We start from the raw sequence: 19453 nt of genomic DNA on the forward strand, positions 1-19453 counted from the left end.
TAAGAAGATATCATTAAGAAAGTTAGATTCAAATGTTGACTCATTCGAAATACTTCATATTTAGCTACAGCACCTATAAAATGAATGCCATAGTAATTATTTTATAAGGACAGTGTGAGGCTGTATTAGATGATAGGGTCTGGAATATAGTAAGACAGGAATGCTGGTCTTCATGCTCAGTTGTTTAGAGAGTAGTTCACAGAGGCTTTTTTATTTACTCTTGATGGCACTCCTTTAATTTAGGATCAATTATCTTATTGTGGAGGTTTTGATAGTCCACCAAAGAAAAGTAAGATTATTAACATATGTTCTTACACTTTGAGTTGGCAGCAGAGTATATAGACAGTGCTGTTATTAGGCTCATGTCTAATAACTTTGGTTAATAAAATGATTATGGGTAGGAAACTTTTAAATAAATTCTGATCTAGGGTATGAAGGCAATAGAAATGAACACCCAGAGATATGTGTGATGATAAATTGCTTGCTTATATTAGTTAGATATTCATAGACATCAGCAAATATCACATTACTAGTACTTAATATGGTACTTTTTTGAGTCCCAACCATTTTACCCTTAGAAAAAAATAAAATAGTTATTTTGTGGATAACTAATTGCATCAATAATATAAGGGAAACAAGTTTTTTTGTCACTAGATAGTATTATATACAGTGACAAATAATTAAAGACTTCCCTATGTTAATTACCATTAGAAAAAATTTTACAACACAAAGATGTCTCAATGTGAATTACTGGTATTTGACTAGTAAACCTATGAGCAAGCCTCACACATCAACATGACTTCTTACAAAGATTGTAGAATTACACTCAGTGTTTTGTTGTTCATAGAACACATGGCTGGAGAAATATTAACAGTCTTTGCTAAAGAGTTGGGGACCTGATAGTTCCTAATATAGCAAGCATGTTGTACTGATATTTGTAGAAATTTGTATAAAATTCCCACTGTATAAATATTTCCCATAAAACAATCAGAAAACTGAAGATACCTTATGAAATGCGTGGAAGAACATCAGAGAAGACCTCCTTGAAAGTCAAGGAAACAAACCATTGTAATGGTTGTCTTCTTAGATTGTAACCCATGTTGATCCTCAGCTATATTTCTCAGACATTATAAAGGGGTAAAGGTACAGCTTTTGTTCTGCTTGTTGGTACACAAGAGTTTTCTCTATTCTTATTTTTTAGAAATTATATTCAGAGTTTTCCTAAAAGCTCCAATGATTTAATCTCCGCCAAAATAATTATTGTGCAAACTTAAAAAAAAAGTCTTCACTTTAGTTATCAACACAATGAAATTAAAGTGAATATTTTAAAACTTTTATTACCCAAGGTTTTTTCATGTTCTCTACACTTTGACTTGTGGATTTTTTGTTATTGTTGTTCATTCCTGGAAATTGACAACTGCTACATCTACATTTATAATAACAAATGGGATTAGTTATTTTTCTACAACCTTGAGGTGTTTTTCATTCCTATTGTTCTTTATCACATAAAGAACAATTTAACATACTGATAAAAGTTTTCTTCACAATGACAGTGTCCTGTGATATCTCCTAAATGTGCTATTTTTAAATGAAAGTATTTGATTAAATACGTTTGTTGTGTTATCCTTAGGATTGCTAAGACAGTCTATTTTTTACCTCAGGGGAACATTTCTAAATTAAGCCCCTCTGTTGTCAGATGACTATTTATCTGTGTCCAGGGTCAGATGATCTATGTGGCTGGTTAATCTGAATATCAGCTGACATAGTGCTAATAAGTAGCAAAAGAAACTCAGAGATCAAGGGTGATATTTTTCTTTTGGTCCTGCTGTTTTGAGTATAGTTGCTCATGATTATTTATCTACGTTCAGAAAGTTGAATTATGTCTACTTATCAGAGGATCTTTTAAACATTTTGAGATTTGATAATATTCTCTTTCCATATCTGAACTTTGTCTTATAAAGCAGTTAAGACATTTTTGTTCATAAAAGCATATGGCTTCCTTCTGCTGAATTTATGGTGATGACAATTGGTTTCAAGTAAATAAATGAGAGAGTCTACATCAGCGAAACTGCAAGAATCACATATCTTTCTAAAATTTCTGGAAGTATAAAGGAACATATACTCCTACGATTTTCCTAGGTAAATATTAGTATAAAAGAAGTAGTTCTTTATGTAGTGTTTAATGTTAAGGATAATTAGAGCATACTTGCTTAACTTTTGGATGAATATTTAAGAATAAATTAGAAGAATAGATGAGGAATATTTATCTTCAAATATTTAACTAAGTAAAATAAATAAATGAAATTGGATTTTTTTCACGTAGTCCAGAAATTAAATCAATGTGCAACAACAACAACAACAACAAAAAAGCAGATTTAAGGCACAAGGAAAAAATGCTTAAGAAATGGAAGTTAATGGCTGTGGAATCGTTTGTACTGTGAAGGCATGAGTTACATTTCTGGAAGAATTCACTATTTATATGACCTTTTGTCTAGGGATTATTATATTGCATGAGATAATTTGTTAGGTAATTGTAATTTAGAAGCATATGTGATAGTTTAAGCATTATACATATATATTATATTCAGAGAGGGCACAATCAATAGATATTTCTATGGTAAAGGAGCCTGATATTACGTATTTACAGTGAAACTCAAACTCAAGATATGTAAAACCAGAAATGGGGAAACTGGTAAAGGAAATCAACAAATTCCAAGCACTTTCTTTTGGGGAATATTGTGGCAGAAACTTATATACAAGTTATCATGTGAGGTATCAGATATAAGTTCATAGTTGAAAATCTATCATTATTAAGGTTTCTAGAGAGCTCTTATTACAGCATTTAGTAGGATTATATTCCCTTTAAGTGCCACAGAAAGTTTTTCAGCATTATAACAAAAAAAAATCTAAAATTTTTCAGAGCATATTAAAATGGCTTCTGATTCATATTTCTATAAAATTTCAAAAACATTAAGACATAAATTAATTTATGACAATGTATTAGTTTCTAATTTTTTAAAGGACAAATACCATATGATTTCACTTATATATGAAATCTAATCAACAAAATTATTTAATAAATAAAATAGAAACAGGTCAGGTCGGCGTGACTCAGTGGTTGAGTGGTGACTTATGAACCAGGTCATGGTTCTATTCCAGTCAGGGCACAGTAATTTTCTTTCATCATTGCTGTTTCTATCTCTTTCACCCTCTTCACTCCTCTCTGAAATAAATAAAAATATATTTTAAAAAAATAGAAACAGAAGCATACATAGAACAGACTGACAGATATCAGAAAATAGGGGCATTGGGGGCTGGGTGAAAAAAAGGTGAAGGAATTAACCCAAAAAATATAGATCTAACAATTGACATGGTGATTGCCAGAGAGAAAGGGTGGTGGTGGGAGATGGAAGTAGGCAAAGGGGGAATAAATGGGGATGGAGAAACTTGACTTTGGATGCAGTGTGCACATGATGCTTTATTGAGTTGCACACTTGAAACCTATGTGGTTTTATTAACTAAGTAGAGACCCAGTGCACAAAAATTCGTGCACTGGAGGGGGGTCCCTCAGCCCGGCCTGCCCCCTCTCACAGTCCGGAAGCCATCAGGGGAGCAGGCCTAAGCCGCAGTCTGGCCTCCCTCTGTGGGAGGCGACCAGGCTTATCAGGGGAAGGCACCACCCCCATCACCCCGCTGTTGCTGCCATTGCCAGCCACAGTGGATGCGAGGCCTGAGCCCCAGGGCCTTGCAGCTGTTGTGGCTTTTGTCCAGATGGACATCCGGAAGATGTCCACCCTGATTAGCATATTACCCTTTTATTAGTATATATGTCACCCAAATAAATTCAATAAATAAATAAATCTTGTGGTAAATAAATAACATAGCTAAATAGCCATCCATGTAGTCATTTTATGTGGATGATTCAGAAAACTTGAGAATTCCTTTATTTTTATGGTAAAAATGATTAGATTTCTACTGAAAATAGATATTAGATTTCCCTTGGTGTTTAAAATCAGCATTTGTTTATTTCCCAAACCCATGTAAGCTGTGACGTAGGGGTCTTCTAACTTACGTAATGTCTTAAAGCACAACAAAAAACATAAATCTTCCTGTATGCTTTAGATTTTTGCTATTTCCCACTGAATAAAAATGAGCTAGGGTAACTAAACATAAATATTGGAGTGCTGTTAAATTTCTACTTTGTTCAACCCACGATCTTATTACTCATATAATATTTTCATAAACTATACTTTATTTTCAAACTTGCTCTATCAAAACCTATTTTCTGTCTAGTTGAAAATCTGCTGTTTTTATACCCTGATTTTTGTAGTACTTTTTTTATCAACATCAATTATTCTTCCATGCTAATATTTCACATTTTTTCTTTTTCATGATTACTAGTAATTCCAGGTTTTACTTCGTAGGTATATCTTTAGATCATTTGAAGTAAATAGTCAAACTATGTGTTTGCTGTGATGTTCAGTCAAGATAATTTTAATAACTAAAGAACACTAACATTTTCTGAAAGCTTACTAAATACGAGGCATTTTCTAAGCTCTTTAAATGGAATGTCTACTTGATCTTCATGATTATCCCATTTTGTGCATGAATAAATAGCCTTCCATAGTTTAAGAATCTTGCCCATGAATCTAAACATGCGTTGTTTTCAGAGCCAGATATTACATACTATGACTCTTACAAATTACATGAAGTTTATATAAATTATAACCTGGATAAAAGGTATTTTTATAATTTCCAAATAAAACAATGCTATTAATAATGATTGTTATGGAACAACAATGAATTTTCTCGTGGATATGTTTGGAATTACCTTTTGGTTTTTATACTTTCTGCCTGGAATTTAAATGTGATCTGGCCCCAAAAAGGTAATAGCAGTTTTACCATATTTTTTTGTTTTCTCAATCTAACTGCACTACTTCAATAGTTCTTTTAGCCCCTTACACAATTAAAGTTAATTTGATAAATTCATAAAATAAAAAGAAGAAAAAGTAACTTTTCTTTTGCCAGCAATTGACTTCAATGTGTAATTAAATTTAGCCAAATTTAATTTCTTTATTTTTAATTTGATAACTAAATTCACCCTTGCTTTGTGCCCTGTGTCACTCACTAACATATTTTGATAGGTTCTCCTCCCCTTGCTTTCTCGCCTTCTCTGCTTTCCTGTCCCTTAATCCATACTCCCCACCATGGAACTCTCCGATCTACCTCTCCCCCCACTCTCTTCAAGTCTGAACTGGTGCTCAAGTTTCTCATTTAAACCAGGGTGTAGCAAACTCATCCTCAGGCTAGTCAAGAATGCTGGTCAAGGTTCAAAAAAAAATTATTGGTTTATTATTTTGCAAAAAGCCAGTCTGAAATCAGTCCTTTTCTCTCATCACATGATCCCTTCTCCCAGCATCAAAGCTGATGGTGAGTTGGTATAGTTCTAACTTTTAAAAAGGTCTTGAACTACCTGAATTGTGTTTTGGGGGAGTAACACATTGGGGTAATTTTTTTTTCCAAAAAAAGAAAAAAAGGAAGATCTCTGGCATTAAAACACATTTTAAAAAATTGACAGTGTACTTAGCTTTTTTTTTTCTTATCCATATAAGCAGAGCTTCATCAGACTGCTTTTCTAAAAACCTCATATTTTGAACAAAAAGGTTTGAATCTTCTAATTTACAGATAGTTTAGTTCTGTTGATAATGAAAAACCATGATTCTGATTTCTTTTTGAATATCTATATCTATTTTTGATATCTATATTATATTTTTCTTCAGGTGGAACTCTGAAATGGGCATCTAATAGCCTAGTTTGGTCTTGTGTAACAATTTGTAGTGAGAAAATAACTTTCATTTATAAACAGATGTTGGTGATAGACTATATTCAGTAATAAATTGTAAAACTTGCCTTTGCTATTTTACCATGTCCATTTTATACACAACATTTCAGAACGAGGTTTTAAAGGCAATTTCCTTTGTTTTAATTTATAGTATGTTTATATTTGAATGAGATCCACATGGTAAACATAATTTGCTTATCCAAATTTTAGCATCACAACTCAAAAACATACATAAAAGAGAGTTTTGAAATCAATGATTTATAAAGTAAGCAGAGACAAACAGGAGTTAGTCTTGCTTCATTATCTGGTGAAAGATGTACTTTACCATCACTTAGCTTTCCCTAATGAAAACGGATATGGAAGTGTTTGGCTACATCTGTATTTCTGTTTTTGATTTTCCCTAATTCAGAACAGTAATCATGGAGCACCAGTCTTGCCCAACAAAGCCAATGTTAGGAACATAGTCCAGTTTTTGTTGTTTGCTATATTCCTTATTCTAGACACTAACCCTGGTTTCAGTCATGATCTGAGGGGTAAATGTTTTCATGGTTATATTTATTTAATGCCATGAAGAATATGAAATTCTCCTTATTTTTGTCATACCCAAGCATTCACTCTGTCTTTCCTGTTGCTCTTTCCACTGTAATTTTAACTTCTTGCTGGTACATGGTTGTTACAGACATATTGCAAAAATAGCAGTGCTGGTTTTGCATCACAAGCAGGGAGCACAATGGGAAGAAGAGAGAACCTCTTAGTCAGTGTAAGGTATGAGGAGTCACTGCAGTTCTGTGCCGCTGAGAGTTGAACTTGGGCACACGTGAAGTAAGCTCACAGAGGATGAAGGAAAACCAAAACAGAAACAAAAGCATCTAACAAGCAAACCAACAGTATAGAGTGCAAGTGATGATCAAAATTTGAAATTAGAGGAAAATTATTTTGGTAAGGAAATTATATGTCCCAGGTCCTTAAAAATGCACACCAATTTCACTGCAGTGTGAAAAGTTTCCATCCGAATGGAATAGAAACCAGGGAGACCACCTGCCCTTTCATGGCTGGCAAGGAGTGTTCAGTGCTTATCTTCCCACTTCCTAAGGAAAATCCGATTTTGAACTTAACAAAATAAGCAGCTCCAACACTGTTCTTGACAGACAGTTTGTGGGTCACTGACGGACCTATGAGATGGATGGTTTTCCTCCCGTCTTCTCAAGGTCAGAAGCAGAGACCGAAGATGAAAGCATCAGTCCTAAATAATCCCTGACAAAGGGAACATTGTGTACTTAAAGGAATAGCACACTACTTTAGGGTTGACAGGGTGGAGTTAAACAAACATCTGACACTTTTTAAGCCTTATTTTATTCATTACTGAAATGTAGTCATTGTTTTGTTATGAGGCGTAAATAAGATCACGCATGTAAATCAAGGTGAAATACCTAGCTTCAGTGAATGGCAGCTGCTGCTCCTCTCTTAACTTGAGAAGTACTGAATTAGCTAACCTCCTCAATCCTCAGTTTCTCTGATCCTTTTGAAAGGCATGCTCATTATTACTTTTGGATACCAGCTATATCTACATGTGCATCTAGTCACACCATTTCTCTTTGAAGTAATACAACTGATCCTATATAATAAAAGGCTAATATACAAATAGACCAAATGGCAGAATGACTGGTCGCTATGACACTGGGCTCATGGCTGGCAAGCACAGTGTCGGTGGTGGGGGCCTCTTCTGCCTCCATGGCAGCACTAAGGAGCCCTCGGGGGATGTCCACCTGCTGGCTTAAGCCTGCTCCCCACAGACATCCCTCGAGGGGTCCTGGACTGCAAGAGGGTGCAGGCTGGGCTGCAGGACCTCCCCCCCCACAGTGCACGAATGTTGTGCACTGAGCCTCTAGTCCAGTGATGGCGAACCTTTTGAGCTCGGTGTGTCAGCATTTTGAAAAACCCTAACTTAACTCTGGTGCTGTGTCACATATAGAAATTTTTTGATATTTGCAACCATAGTAAAACAAAGACTTATATTTTTGATATTTATTTTATATATTTAAATGCCATTTAACAAAGAAAAATCAACCAAAAAAATGAGTTCGCATGTCACCTCTGACACGCGTGTCATAGATTTGCCATCACTGCTCTAGCCTATAATAATAAAAATGTAATATGCTAATTAGACTGAACGTCCTTCTGGATGACCGTCTGGATGAAGCCAGGGCTGTGAGGGAATCCCAGGTCCCAGTTGCCAGAGGGAAGCTGGTGCCAGCAGCCAGGGGAAGGAAGGCCTACCCTTGCATGAATTTCGTGCATCAGGCCTCTAGTAGATATATAAAAGTTCTAGTTATGCTACAAGATCAGATGATGCTGATGACCCCCAATGTAACACTCTGGAAATCCAACTATTATTTTGCATATTATTTCCTATTTGTATAGCTCAGAAGGATGTTTTTGATCTGGGGACCACCATGGAATCAATGTGGCATGAGATCTCCCCTTGGGAATGGTCCTTATGTGGGGTAGGCCAATTTACATTCTCGCCACAGCCAAAGACATGAGAAATTGAAGAAAAGGTCTGCTTCTCTTTACTCAGATGAATGTTTTTTTGGTCCAATCTTCATATGTATAAGAAATAAGTCAGAAATGTCTAAACTCCATTTTTTTTTTTTTTTTTTTTGCAGAGTAGACACTTTATCATGGCATATGCATTCGATATCTCAGTATCAGCTCTTTACTGCATATTTGGGAAAACATCTTTTACTCTTGTCACTCTTTCTCTTAGATGTCAAAATAATGTATTTCTCTTCTGCTTTGGTAATATTGGCCTATTGCAAGGATCCTACAAGCAGCTTGTGGTCATTTTACAGGTTCATGTATCAAATTGAAAGGGAAGGTCAAACATTTAGGGAACCACGCTTTTCTGTATGATAAAAAAATACTTTGAATAATATATCATATAAGCTAGTATAAAAGAATATTTTCTTTAGAAACTCATAAATTTCCCAAACAACTGCAGTAAGTTCATTTTGAGGACCACTTCCCCCACTATCAATAAAAGGCAGAGTATGAAATTAATTTCACTGCTATGAAACAAACTAAAAAGCTTTTCTTCATTGATATACTAAGACATAATCATAGTTTTTAAAGACCCTGTTGGTTGATTTCTGCTAAAATATGCATCATTAGAATTTTATTTAAATCTTTTATGATTTTAAGGAAAGAAATATCTGTATGTGTACACTTTTTTTTAAAAAAAGTCACATAATAACTGGAAAAAAGTCTAAAAAATAATTCACTTTTCCCATGGTTTTGTGAAAAGAATGTTTGTGCCTTCTTAAAATAAATGAGGGCTATGAGATCAACTAACCAGTCTTTTGGGGCATGTGACAGATGATGTCTGTAAAACTCATAGGGCCTCAGGGGAAAGGCACTATATACAGAATGGGGCCAAAGTAGATTTACAGTTTTTCATATGAAAAATAGTACAATGAATAATAATAGAAGAATAAACTCTGTCTCACCTACTTACAACTGTAAACCTACTTTTACCCCACCCTGTATATGGAGAAGAGCTATTGAAAAGTGCTTGTGTGAAGGTAAGTTGGAATTCTTAGTTTGACATGCATATTCCACTGCCTGAAATAGGGCCCAAGTTAGCATTTGTTGGGCTTGTCATCCCTGAGACAGTACACTTCCTCATCGCAGACTAATGTCTCATGGGAAGAGACTGATCATTTCTGTCATCTCAGTCCCACCCTCGGTGCAATGAAACATCTGCATGTCTGGACAGCTTCCACAACTGGGCAAACACCTCTCGCCGTGATTCTTGATGATTAGCCTTTCTTTTCTTAGGTCCTCCCTCCTGGAGTCCCATGAACTTCAGTCCTCAACTGTTTGTATTTTTCCCCCTCACGCCTCTAGTCAGCATGCTGATGTTTCTAACCAAATATCCACTTTTCTAATCCCCACCATGCTTTCAAGCTGGAGGGCATTACAATCCTTTCTGCAAAAGTTGTAGAAAGAATTTCAACTTAAAAGAAAAAATCTTCCTCCTTTGAACTTATCTCTCCTTCTCACACCCCAATCATTGAGGAAAATGGATTCCTTCTACTGTCATATTACCAGGAATTATAACCACATTTCCTTTTTTCTTTTTTTAAATATATTTTTATTTATTTCAGAGAGGAAGGAAGAGGGAGAGAGAGAGATAGAAACATCAATGATGAGAGAGAATCATTGATTGGCTGCCTCCTGCACACTCCCCACTGGGGATCGCGCCTGCAACTCGGGCATGTGCCCTTGACCAGAATTGAACCTGGGACCCTTTAGTCTGCAGGCCGATGCTCTATCCACTGAGCCAAACCGGCTAGGGCATAACCACATTTCTTATCTTTAGGTAATTCTTAACTCACACTTCATGTCAGTGTGTCAGCATATTGTTCCCAGTTACCCTCTGTGACTGCATACCTCCAATATGTCTTTTCTCTTTTAATATCAGCCACAGAAACCTATTCTTATTCTTATATTATTACATTTGTTCCTTTTTTGGTTTTTGAACTTTTTTCAATACTGAGTGTACTAGAATTATACGTATGTAATATTCAATATATAATATTTAATATGTAATTAAGTGTTTATTTTTAATTTACTCTTTTAAATAGCAGTATAAAGAAGAGAGTGGGAAGTTCTAGCAAAGGCACTGCATGAAGAGCCTGTTTTTTTCAGACAAAACCCCAGAATTACTATAAAGAATCACTCAAAAACCTTACTATCTTACACTCTGTTATCCCAATAAATTAAATTTTTCCCGTGTCACTGAGATCGCCTAATATCCAGCCTTTCTTGGTGCTTGAGTTTATAAGGCAATGTAAAACATTTTAAAAACAAGAAAGTTCTCAGCCCAAATGTAAAATTCTGCTTGTGATATATCAAATCCATGTGCTTGTATCTGGCAATAAGTCTATGCTTGTACTATAAAACTAGAAGCTATGTAAATTTTTCATCAAATTATAACAGAGTTGAAATTGAGAGCTAGATTGCAGTGTGCTTACTTTAAGGTCACACTGAGTTAAAATGTATATGCAATTTAAGTAGACAAAATTGTATCTTCTCCACATTCCTTAAAATCTGATGTAAAATGATTTGGTCTATATGCTGGGTAGAGAATTCTGCACATTTTAAATCATCTGCTTCTAGAGGGGTTAAATTCCAGTATAATTTAGAATTACAGAAACTATAATTTATGAGCCCCAGAATCAAATTTAATCACAGATTGCAAAAAAGCAAAGATCAGGAGGATATGTGAATGAGAAACAATGCATTGACTTGTTTTCTATGAAATCATTCATAAAGGATACTGCAAGAATCTTTTCTGAAATGAAGGAAAGACAATTTGTGCACAAGTTCCATCACAGGTGTTTTGGGTTAAGCAGTCAATTACTGTGAGTTTATGGAGGGAAAAACAAACTGGAATTTATGCTAACATCTTAGAGCGATATGAACGTTTAGACTCTGATAAATGCTCAAATGAATGTTTTTCAAACTGTATATTCTGGAGGGAAACTAAATGCTCCTATTTGGAACCACTTATCCTTGTAACATCAACATGTCTCTAAAGAGCTGTTTTATGTCAGAGTCTCCTTTAATAACCCTGATTTTAAAGAAATAAACACTTTGAAAGTCACATATTCCAAAAAGAATGGCCTGAAATACAAAACCAGTGAGTTTGAGATGGATCTTTGGTCTGCCGGCTTACCTTCTCTCTGACTAACCGTGAAACAGTGTGTTCTCAGACAGATGTGAATACAATGCCCTGACCCCAGTGCTTACCCAAAGTCTTAAGGGTCCGAGTAGTGTATTTGGAAGTCTTGGCTCTCCAGCTTCAATTATGATAAAATTTAGTAGGCATGAATCCTGGACTCACATTCGTCCCTCTTGATTGCCGTGTGAAGAGAATAATTGTTTCTTTTTAGATGTCATCCTAGCCCAGTCTTTATTCACTGTGTGGTTAATACAACTGAGAAATTATATGACCAGATATGTTTTGCTGCTCACATTGTTTCTCTTCCCTTGGTACTTGTATGGTCATTGTTAGGGGCAATATGGCAGCCAACATATGAAGAGTTCTAAAAGTTTTTACAAGCAAAGATCTAATGGGTATTCTTTTTACAAACATAAAAGGCAAATACCTCTGCCAATTCCAAACCCCTGACTTCCATTTTTGTTCTCATGATCTCTTTCATTTTATAATCCAAGAATTCTATGATACACAAGCCTAGGATAATTGGGCACAAACATTGTTTCTTTGGGTGTAGCTGCCATCAGTGAAATCACTGGAATGCTGGTAAGCTCTTCAGGGGCCTTTGCTATCTCCTGTCTTCTCCCATTTGTGTAGGAGACCCCCAAACTATTTAAGCTTAAACAACCAAATTCTTCTCTGTCTCTTGTTATCAACCTACCCATTTAACAGGTCACATTTCTTCCATCTGCCCCGTGTACAACATTAGGGCCTGGATATAATGCAAGTGTCCTAAGTAGAACCCAAGAAAGGATGTGGGGTGTTTATCTAAGGTCCCTTGAGATAAACTTTAACCGTGCAGGTGTGGGACATGCAAGCAGTTGCTAGCCAAGAGGCTACTCTACCCAAGCTGGACCAAGGGCAGGCCTAGGACCAAAAAGACCAGAAACTTTAATTTCAGTTTTAAGCGTACGCAAAATAATTAAATTAACTGCGGAAGGAATTACACCACATGAAACATATGCAGTTGCAAATCACACAGCACTTTATTATTCAATAAAAGTTCCTGATGCTGTGGGTACAGGCTTAATGGGATCCCAGTGGTGCTGTCCTCTGGGGTCCAGCAGCTGGGCTGGTCCGGTCCGGATGCAAGGGGCCGGCGTTCCTCACCCAAGAGCTTGGTTGCATCTAGATTGGGAGGTACTAGCCGTTCTTCTGTCCTCTGGCAGAGAGGAGCCTGGAGCAGCGTCGCTTGCGGCACTGACAAAAGGACGTGCCTTTGTGGCTGTCTCGACAGGCAAGCACCATTGGCTGGCCAGGACCCATTTTTAAAACCTGTTTCGTACCCTCAGCAGTTCAGGTGGCTATCAATGAATTACGTCAATGCACACATGTTAATTTCAAATAGGGCAAGGGGCTACATGCGGTTATCTAGGGAGAGTACATCACTCACTCAAACGGTTATCTTGACAAGCCACTCTGAGTTAGTAACTGAAGTTCAAATCCTTATCTATGAGGTACACACGCTTCAGGGCAGTGGGGAATGTGTCTTTAATATCACACTTTAAGTTTCAAGGAAACATTTCAAAACCTTCCTAATATTTTTAGACATTCTTTAAGCATTTTTATTTTTTAAAAAAATATATTTTATTGATTTTTTACAGAGAGGAAGGGAGAGGGATAGAGAGCCAGAAACATCGATGAGAGAGAAACATCAATCAGCTGCCTCACGCACACCCCCTACTGGGGATGTGCCCGCAACCAAGGTACATGCCCTTGACCGGAATCGAACCCGGGACCCTTGAGTCTGCAGGCTGACACTCTATCCACTGAGCCAAACCAGTTAGGGCTTTAAGCATTTTTAAACATTTCTATATTTTACTACAACAGCAAGGGAGGTGACCTCTTGATCTAACAATCACTTCATGCATCATTGGCACTGTCTCTCGCTTTGGTACACTTGTTGGTACACCTTAAAGTCCCAATGCTCTGCTCACCTTTGAACAGTGACCACTCTCAGAAGCTCATGCTGATGCTGGTACAGGAGATAATCTTGGATCCACAGGCTGTCATCCTGTCCTAGTGAGGAGATGCTCCAAAGCCACTCTTCTGATTTAGGGAGAACCTTTTCCCACCACCTGTGTCACATTACTAACCAAGCTCCAAAGTAGTGATGCCTTGACTTCCTAGTATTTTGTAGGGACTTCAGGTAAAAACAGTTCTATGACATTTTCTTGAATTCTCTTTGTTCTTTAGAAGTTAGTCATGCAACCTAATTGGAGCTGCACAGACTTAAAATCACTGTTTCCTTATACTCACTAGGACATTGTTCTGAATCTATGAGTCAGGGATTCACCTTTTCCTTAGAATGACTTTCCCATGAAGTTGCTCCATCCTCATTCAAAAACATGTGCAGTGAATTACTCCTACCAATATTCCAGCTATGCCTAGACATGTCTGAATCCCCAGGTGACTAAGCTTGGGCTCAAGCTGGTGTCCTTACCATCCTTTTAACTTAATACTCTTTTTCTTATCCCACCCCACTTTTATGGTATATTAATGCTTAATCTTTATATATCATCTATCTGTAATACTATACCTTTTAAACTAGAAGTAACAAATAAGGGTCAACTTTGAAAATTAAATCCATACTAATACACATCTACATATAGGTTTCCTAAATCAAAAGGTTTGGGGTAGACTTCTTTATTTTTATATTTGCAATATCTAAAATATACTGTATGCTTAATAATAAAATTGACCATGTTCAAATAAATTTTATAAAAGATTCAATATTTTCAATACATGTAATATAGTCTGGGTTCACATTAGCACTTCTAATAGAAACAACTGTTCAGCCATTCAAAAGGTTTAGTCTACATAATCAATGTAGGTGTATTGTGTCTGAAGGAGTAGGTCAAATAGTTAAGCTATGGTGTAGCTCAAGACCAAAAGTAACTGAGCAAGCATTAACTTATGGAATCTTAATAGTCACCTCATTGCTGAAGTAAAAAGGAAACCAAGAGGAAACTTAATAATATCAAAAGTTATTTTAAAGGGAGTTCACATTGGTTTGAAGGGTACTTTACTTCACACACAATGTCCACCTTTGTAAAGCCCAAGAAACCCATATTTGTAACATACGCACATCTTTATGGTTTTCAGAACATAAATCTTTAGAGAAGTATTTTTTCTCCACAGATAAAAATTAAAATATTGAAAGTCTTTAGGAAAATAATAAAAGAAACCCTCCTGCAGACCAAAGGAAACTTGGAACTTTGCGTTAAGTGCCTATTTAACTATAAAAGGGTCTGTGTGTGTTGTAATGAATGGAAAACCGATTTTACTGTATTCCATTTGTGAACATCTTGCAGCAACCTATTTCAGTATTAGAAAGATCATATATTAAAAATAATTTCTGCAGTCATCAATCTATACAAGTAAAAATCTAGTTTCTGTTAAATTAACACTTCATTAAAAAATCAAAATAAAAGCTCAACAAATACTTTTTATGTTGTACTCCAAGACGGGGGGAAAAATCAAAAATTTGAAGAACAGATTGCCAGTTATTCTATTCCATAACAGTTAAGTTTCTCAGTTCTTTTTTTTTTTTCTGTTGCTGAGCTCTCTGTCACTGGAAACATCTTAAACCAATTTCAACTGCTACACCTGAATAAACATGTTGTAAAAGTGTTTATGTATTGAAGTGGGTCAGTTCAAGGTATGGTATTTGGCTGGAACTTCTAATTTCTCTTTTTACAGCAAAAGGGCTGCCAGAAGGAGGAAGTCTGAGCTGAATTAATACATTTGTTACAGTGGAAGTAGAATGGAAACTGCTCTGACCACAAATCAAACTGCCTCTTTCATTTATGCCAGTGATAGAGTTTTTCTAAGAAATATAGACTCTGGCATAAAGCCACTGTAAGTTTGCATTTAAAAGAGAAACCTATATGCTTATTTGTTTAAGGTTTACTGCTTTGATTATTTGTAAGTTCTTTCTTGGGTAGGACTGAGCATAGTGTCATTGGTGAGGTGGAATGCCATTTTAATACTTCTAGGGACTGAACAGGTTTTGCCAATATGCTGTAGAACAATTGTTGAGCATCCTGATGCTGCCTGGACTGGAGCACACTTTTTTATTTAATCAATACCTCCACATTTAAAGGACCTCTGTGTCTGTCCCAACAGCTGCACAGCCTCACATGACACAGTCTCATTTTCTGACGGTGGAAGGTCTCCTCACAATACAGTATACACAAAAGTGTTTATGCTGCCAAAATAAATTTTGTTAAGAGCATGGGTTTATTTGCTAAAAAGCCATTGATGCTGTTTCAGGGACTTGTTTTCCTTTTCCTTTTTCTAAGGTGGGTCCGGCTATAGAGTGGACTAAAGTTGCTCCACAGTCTTCACTGAATAAATATTCTAAGAAAACATGCACATCTCCCATGGGGCAAAGCAGAGTCAGTCATGCACATATTTCAAACCACATTATATATTACTCTTCAAAGATGGGAAATTTCTCTATGTCAAGCAGATAATTTGCATGAGTTTTTAGTAATTCTCAACTAAATTTACAACATAAGATTACATACTTCATTCTCTTTGTGTGATTTTCATGGACCAATATCAGCCAATGGTTTGCTTCATATATATTATAGTATTAAAGTATATGATTAGATATTTATGTTATATTGAATATTTTCAGTGATTGTTTTAAACTAGAGAGGATAATAAGAGTGAATTGTAAAAAGGGGAAATAGTAATATGTAACTCCTAGATTATTTGTGGAATCAAATAACACAAGGAAAACAGTAAAATGACTAGCATATCCATAGCAAGGGCTCCAAAACATTTGGCATGATTATAATTATAAGCGTTATCATTGTTACCCCAATGGGAGAGGCACTTTATTAACCTCTACTGCTAGGTCCTAGGACACCTTGACTTCTAACTCACTCCTCTACCGGCCCTTCTCTGATGCACAGCCATACCGAGTGGCTCAGAAAGGTCAGAGATGAAGGTCAGCCTTCATGCTCATCGGGCATTTTTCTCCTTTCTGAAAGACTCCAGGCTTGGTTTGTGTCTTCTGAGATCTTTTCAGTAAACATTCAGTTGTGTCAAAACTCAGAAGGAGGGGAATTATGAAATCTTCATGCTTCCCTCCAGTTGAGAAAAAGCTGGCACTTGAAGCAAGTCCCCATCCCCAGCGGGGCTTCTGGAATGACCTTTGAAGAGCTTTCAGTAGAGCCCAGCTCTGTAAAGTCTGCTGGGCACAGGCCAGAGGGCAAGGGGGAGGCTATCAGCACTAATTAATGCTTGAAGGGCTCGAAAGGAGCTGGGGAAAGTAGCAACATCCAGCCAGCCATTCAGCTTTTATCACTTAGAGGAAAATTATAGGGAACTTAATACAGAAGAGCCCATAGCTCATATTTTTGAAATTGTTACTCAATGTGGACATTTCCAGGCTGATGGTAGTCAACCTTCCCACGTACAGTATTGCTGACTTCCAGGTCTGAGAGCTCTGTTAGTGGAGGCAGCCCGAGGGTGTTCTGTGGTGGAAGAATGATGCAAAATGCAAAACCAAGCATGGATAATCGTCTGTAATCGTAAACTCGCAATGTTTATAAAGATATTTGGCCTGAAAAGAAAAGATTCTGATAATGTTTTAAAACTCTCCCCGCCCCCACCAAAGTACTCTCAGAATTCATTCATATCAGGTAAACTTGACCTTGTTTTTCATAAACCGAGGGATTGTGCATTGTGTTCTAGGACGCAGTATCAACGTCAAATCTGCTGGTCTGGTGGGGAGACATGGGCCTCAGTCAAAACAACCGTTCATGGTGGCTTTCTTCAAGGCGAGCGAGGTGCTCCTGCGATCCGTGAGAGCAGCCAACAAACGGAAAAACCAAAACCGCAGTAAATCCAGCTCTCACCAGGACTCCTCCAGAATGCCCAGTGTCGGAGGTAAGGTAACACCGGAGCAGCAATGCACAGAGTTATGGGGTCACATGTTGCAAATCAAGTAGCCGCCATAAATTTACTCTCTGGATATACCTTTATTTGGTTTATTAAATCACCCAGCAATATTTCTAGCATCCCCAGAATGTTTCATCAGTGAATCACTTGGTAATTCATTTTAAAATAAGTATGGCTGGCCTTGCGATGTTGAAAGATTCAGTTCAAATTAAAATCAAGCTGGCAGTAATAAAATTATGAAATGGCTACGTCAACAAAGTCTAGCCAAAAGCGAATTGCACGGCTTGCTGAGCTGACCTCCCCAGGACCTCTCAAATATGGATGGGTAGCCAGGTAAATTCAACATAAAAATGTTTCTTTAGTACTTAAAACAATACATGTGAATCAGGCAGTTTAAATTTTTTTTTCTGACAATAGAAGCAGGAATTAAGATCATTAAGATATTTGTATTTCCATTAATTTTTTGGAGGGCTATTATCTCGATAATCTGCCTTGTGTGTGTGTGTGTGTGTGTGTGTGTGTGTGCGCGCGCGCATGCATGCACGTGCACACACATACACACGCATATAAAAATCTTACAGTGAAATATTATAAGCACACAATGGATTCCAATGAGCCTGCAATTTAATCTATTGATTGGTAGAAGGGCTATAAAAGTAAATTTGACCTAAATGCCTCTAACTGCCAAAATCTGAAGTGATTTCATCATATTATTTATGCCAATAAGTGCCTTGTTCAGTCCAGGCCATAGGCAGATTTTTATAAGCTCTTTTTAGATTAAAATGATGGCTATTTTATGCCAAGAAATTATCTTTATCTCTAAACAATAAGTCTATTTGGAGGGGAAAAGTTACCGTAGCACATCTCAACTTAGTCTAACATGTTGGTTCATTCGTGAAATATGTGTTCTTCCATGTTAATGGTCACCACATGCGAGGCACAATAGATGAGCTGGCAGATAAAACAGATGTAATCCCTGCATATGGCTTTTCAGCAAATTAGAATGCTTAACTCTTGCGAAAAGACACATCCAGACAGTGTTTGCCATTATACCTGAACTCTTCATCCCCACCCCCCAATCTCTTAAAACTGATAAATCATATAAAAACACATGTTTGTGTTTGTCTGTCTGTTTGTTTATTTTTGCATCTGGGACTGTCAACAAAAAGAATAAGTGGAATTCATTGGAAACTTCCTAAAGTATGGGCTCTAGGAGAGTACTGTTGGAAAGAAATCTATTTGGTGTATTTAACAACAGAAGCAGGAGGGAGGATTTCTTTATGAAAAAACATTATACTGAATTACATGCTATGTATAGAGTGATGTGATTTTTTGGTTTGTTTGTTTAATCTTCACCCAAGGACATGCTTATTGATTTTAGAAATAAGGAAGTTGGGTGCGGGGGGAGAAACATTGGTTGGTTGCCTTCCAGTCCATACCCCAACCAGGGATCAAACCAATAACCTAGGCATGTGCCCTCACCAAGAATCAAATCTGAAACCTTTTGGTGTATGGATGACACTCCAACCAACTGAGCCACACCAGCCAGGGCTAGAGCGATGTTTTAAAATAATTATCTAACAAATAAGTTTAACCATCTTTTTCACTTGAAAATAAAACATGATAGTAGTGCCTCATTACCAATCTATTTTATAAAGATCTTCAGAAGATATTTAGTTTGGCAAAAAATGTAATTGGTTAATATGAAAGCTGGGGAAAAACAACTTTCTAAGACCTTCCCTTCCTTGTAAATACTCGCCTGTCAAAGCTGTATATTTTTCTTTTCATGTAGAATGGTCTGAAATTGGTTGAAATGTTTTTAATTTAATGTAGCAGAGTGCATTAAGAAAAAGGTTTGTTAAAACTTGAATAGAATAGTAAATACTTTTTGAGGAAACTACAAAGGGAAAAGC

The 19453-nt window shown here is 36.5% G+C and overlaps 1 protein-coding gene across 1 annotated transcript in view; it reads left to right on the top strand.

Moving 5' to 3' along the window:
• Nucleotides 1-19453, top strand: part of BMP5 (bone morphogenetic protein 5) — a 122714-nt gene that overhangs the window by 88120 nt on the left and 15141 nt on the right. The window contains exon 4 of the mRNA XM_059701348.1: nucleotides 17334-17528. Within this exon, the coding sequence (XP_059557331.1) occupies nucleotides 17334-17528 (195 nt within the window). The remainder of the gene's footprint in view (nucleotides 1-17333; nucleotides 17529-19453) is intronic.

The sequence above is a fragment of the Myotis daubentonii genome, chromosome 6 (genome assembly GCF_963259705.1).
Source record: "Myotis daubentonii chromosome 6, mMyoDau2.1, whole genome shotgun sequence".
Classification (NCBI taxonomy): domain Eukaryota; kingdom Metazoa; phylum Chordata; class Mammalia; order Chiroptera; family Vespertilionidae; genus Myotis; species Myotis daubentonii.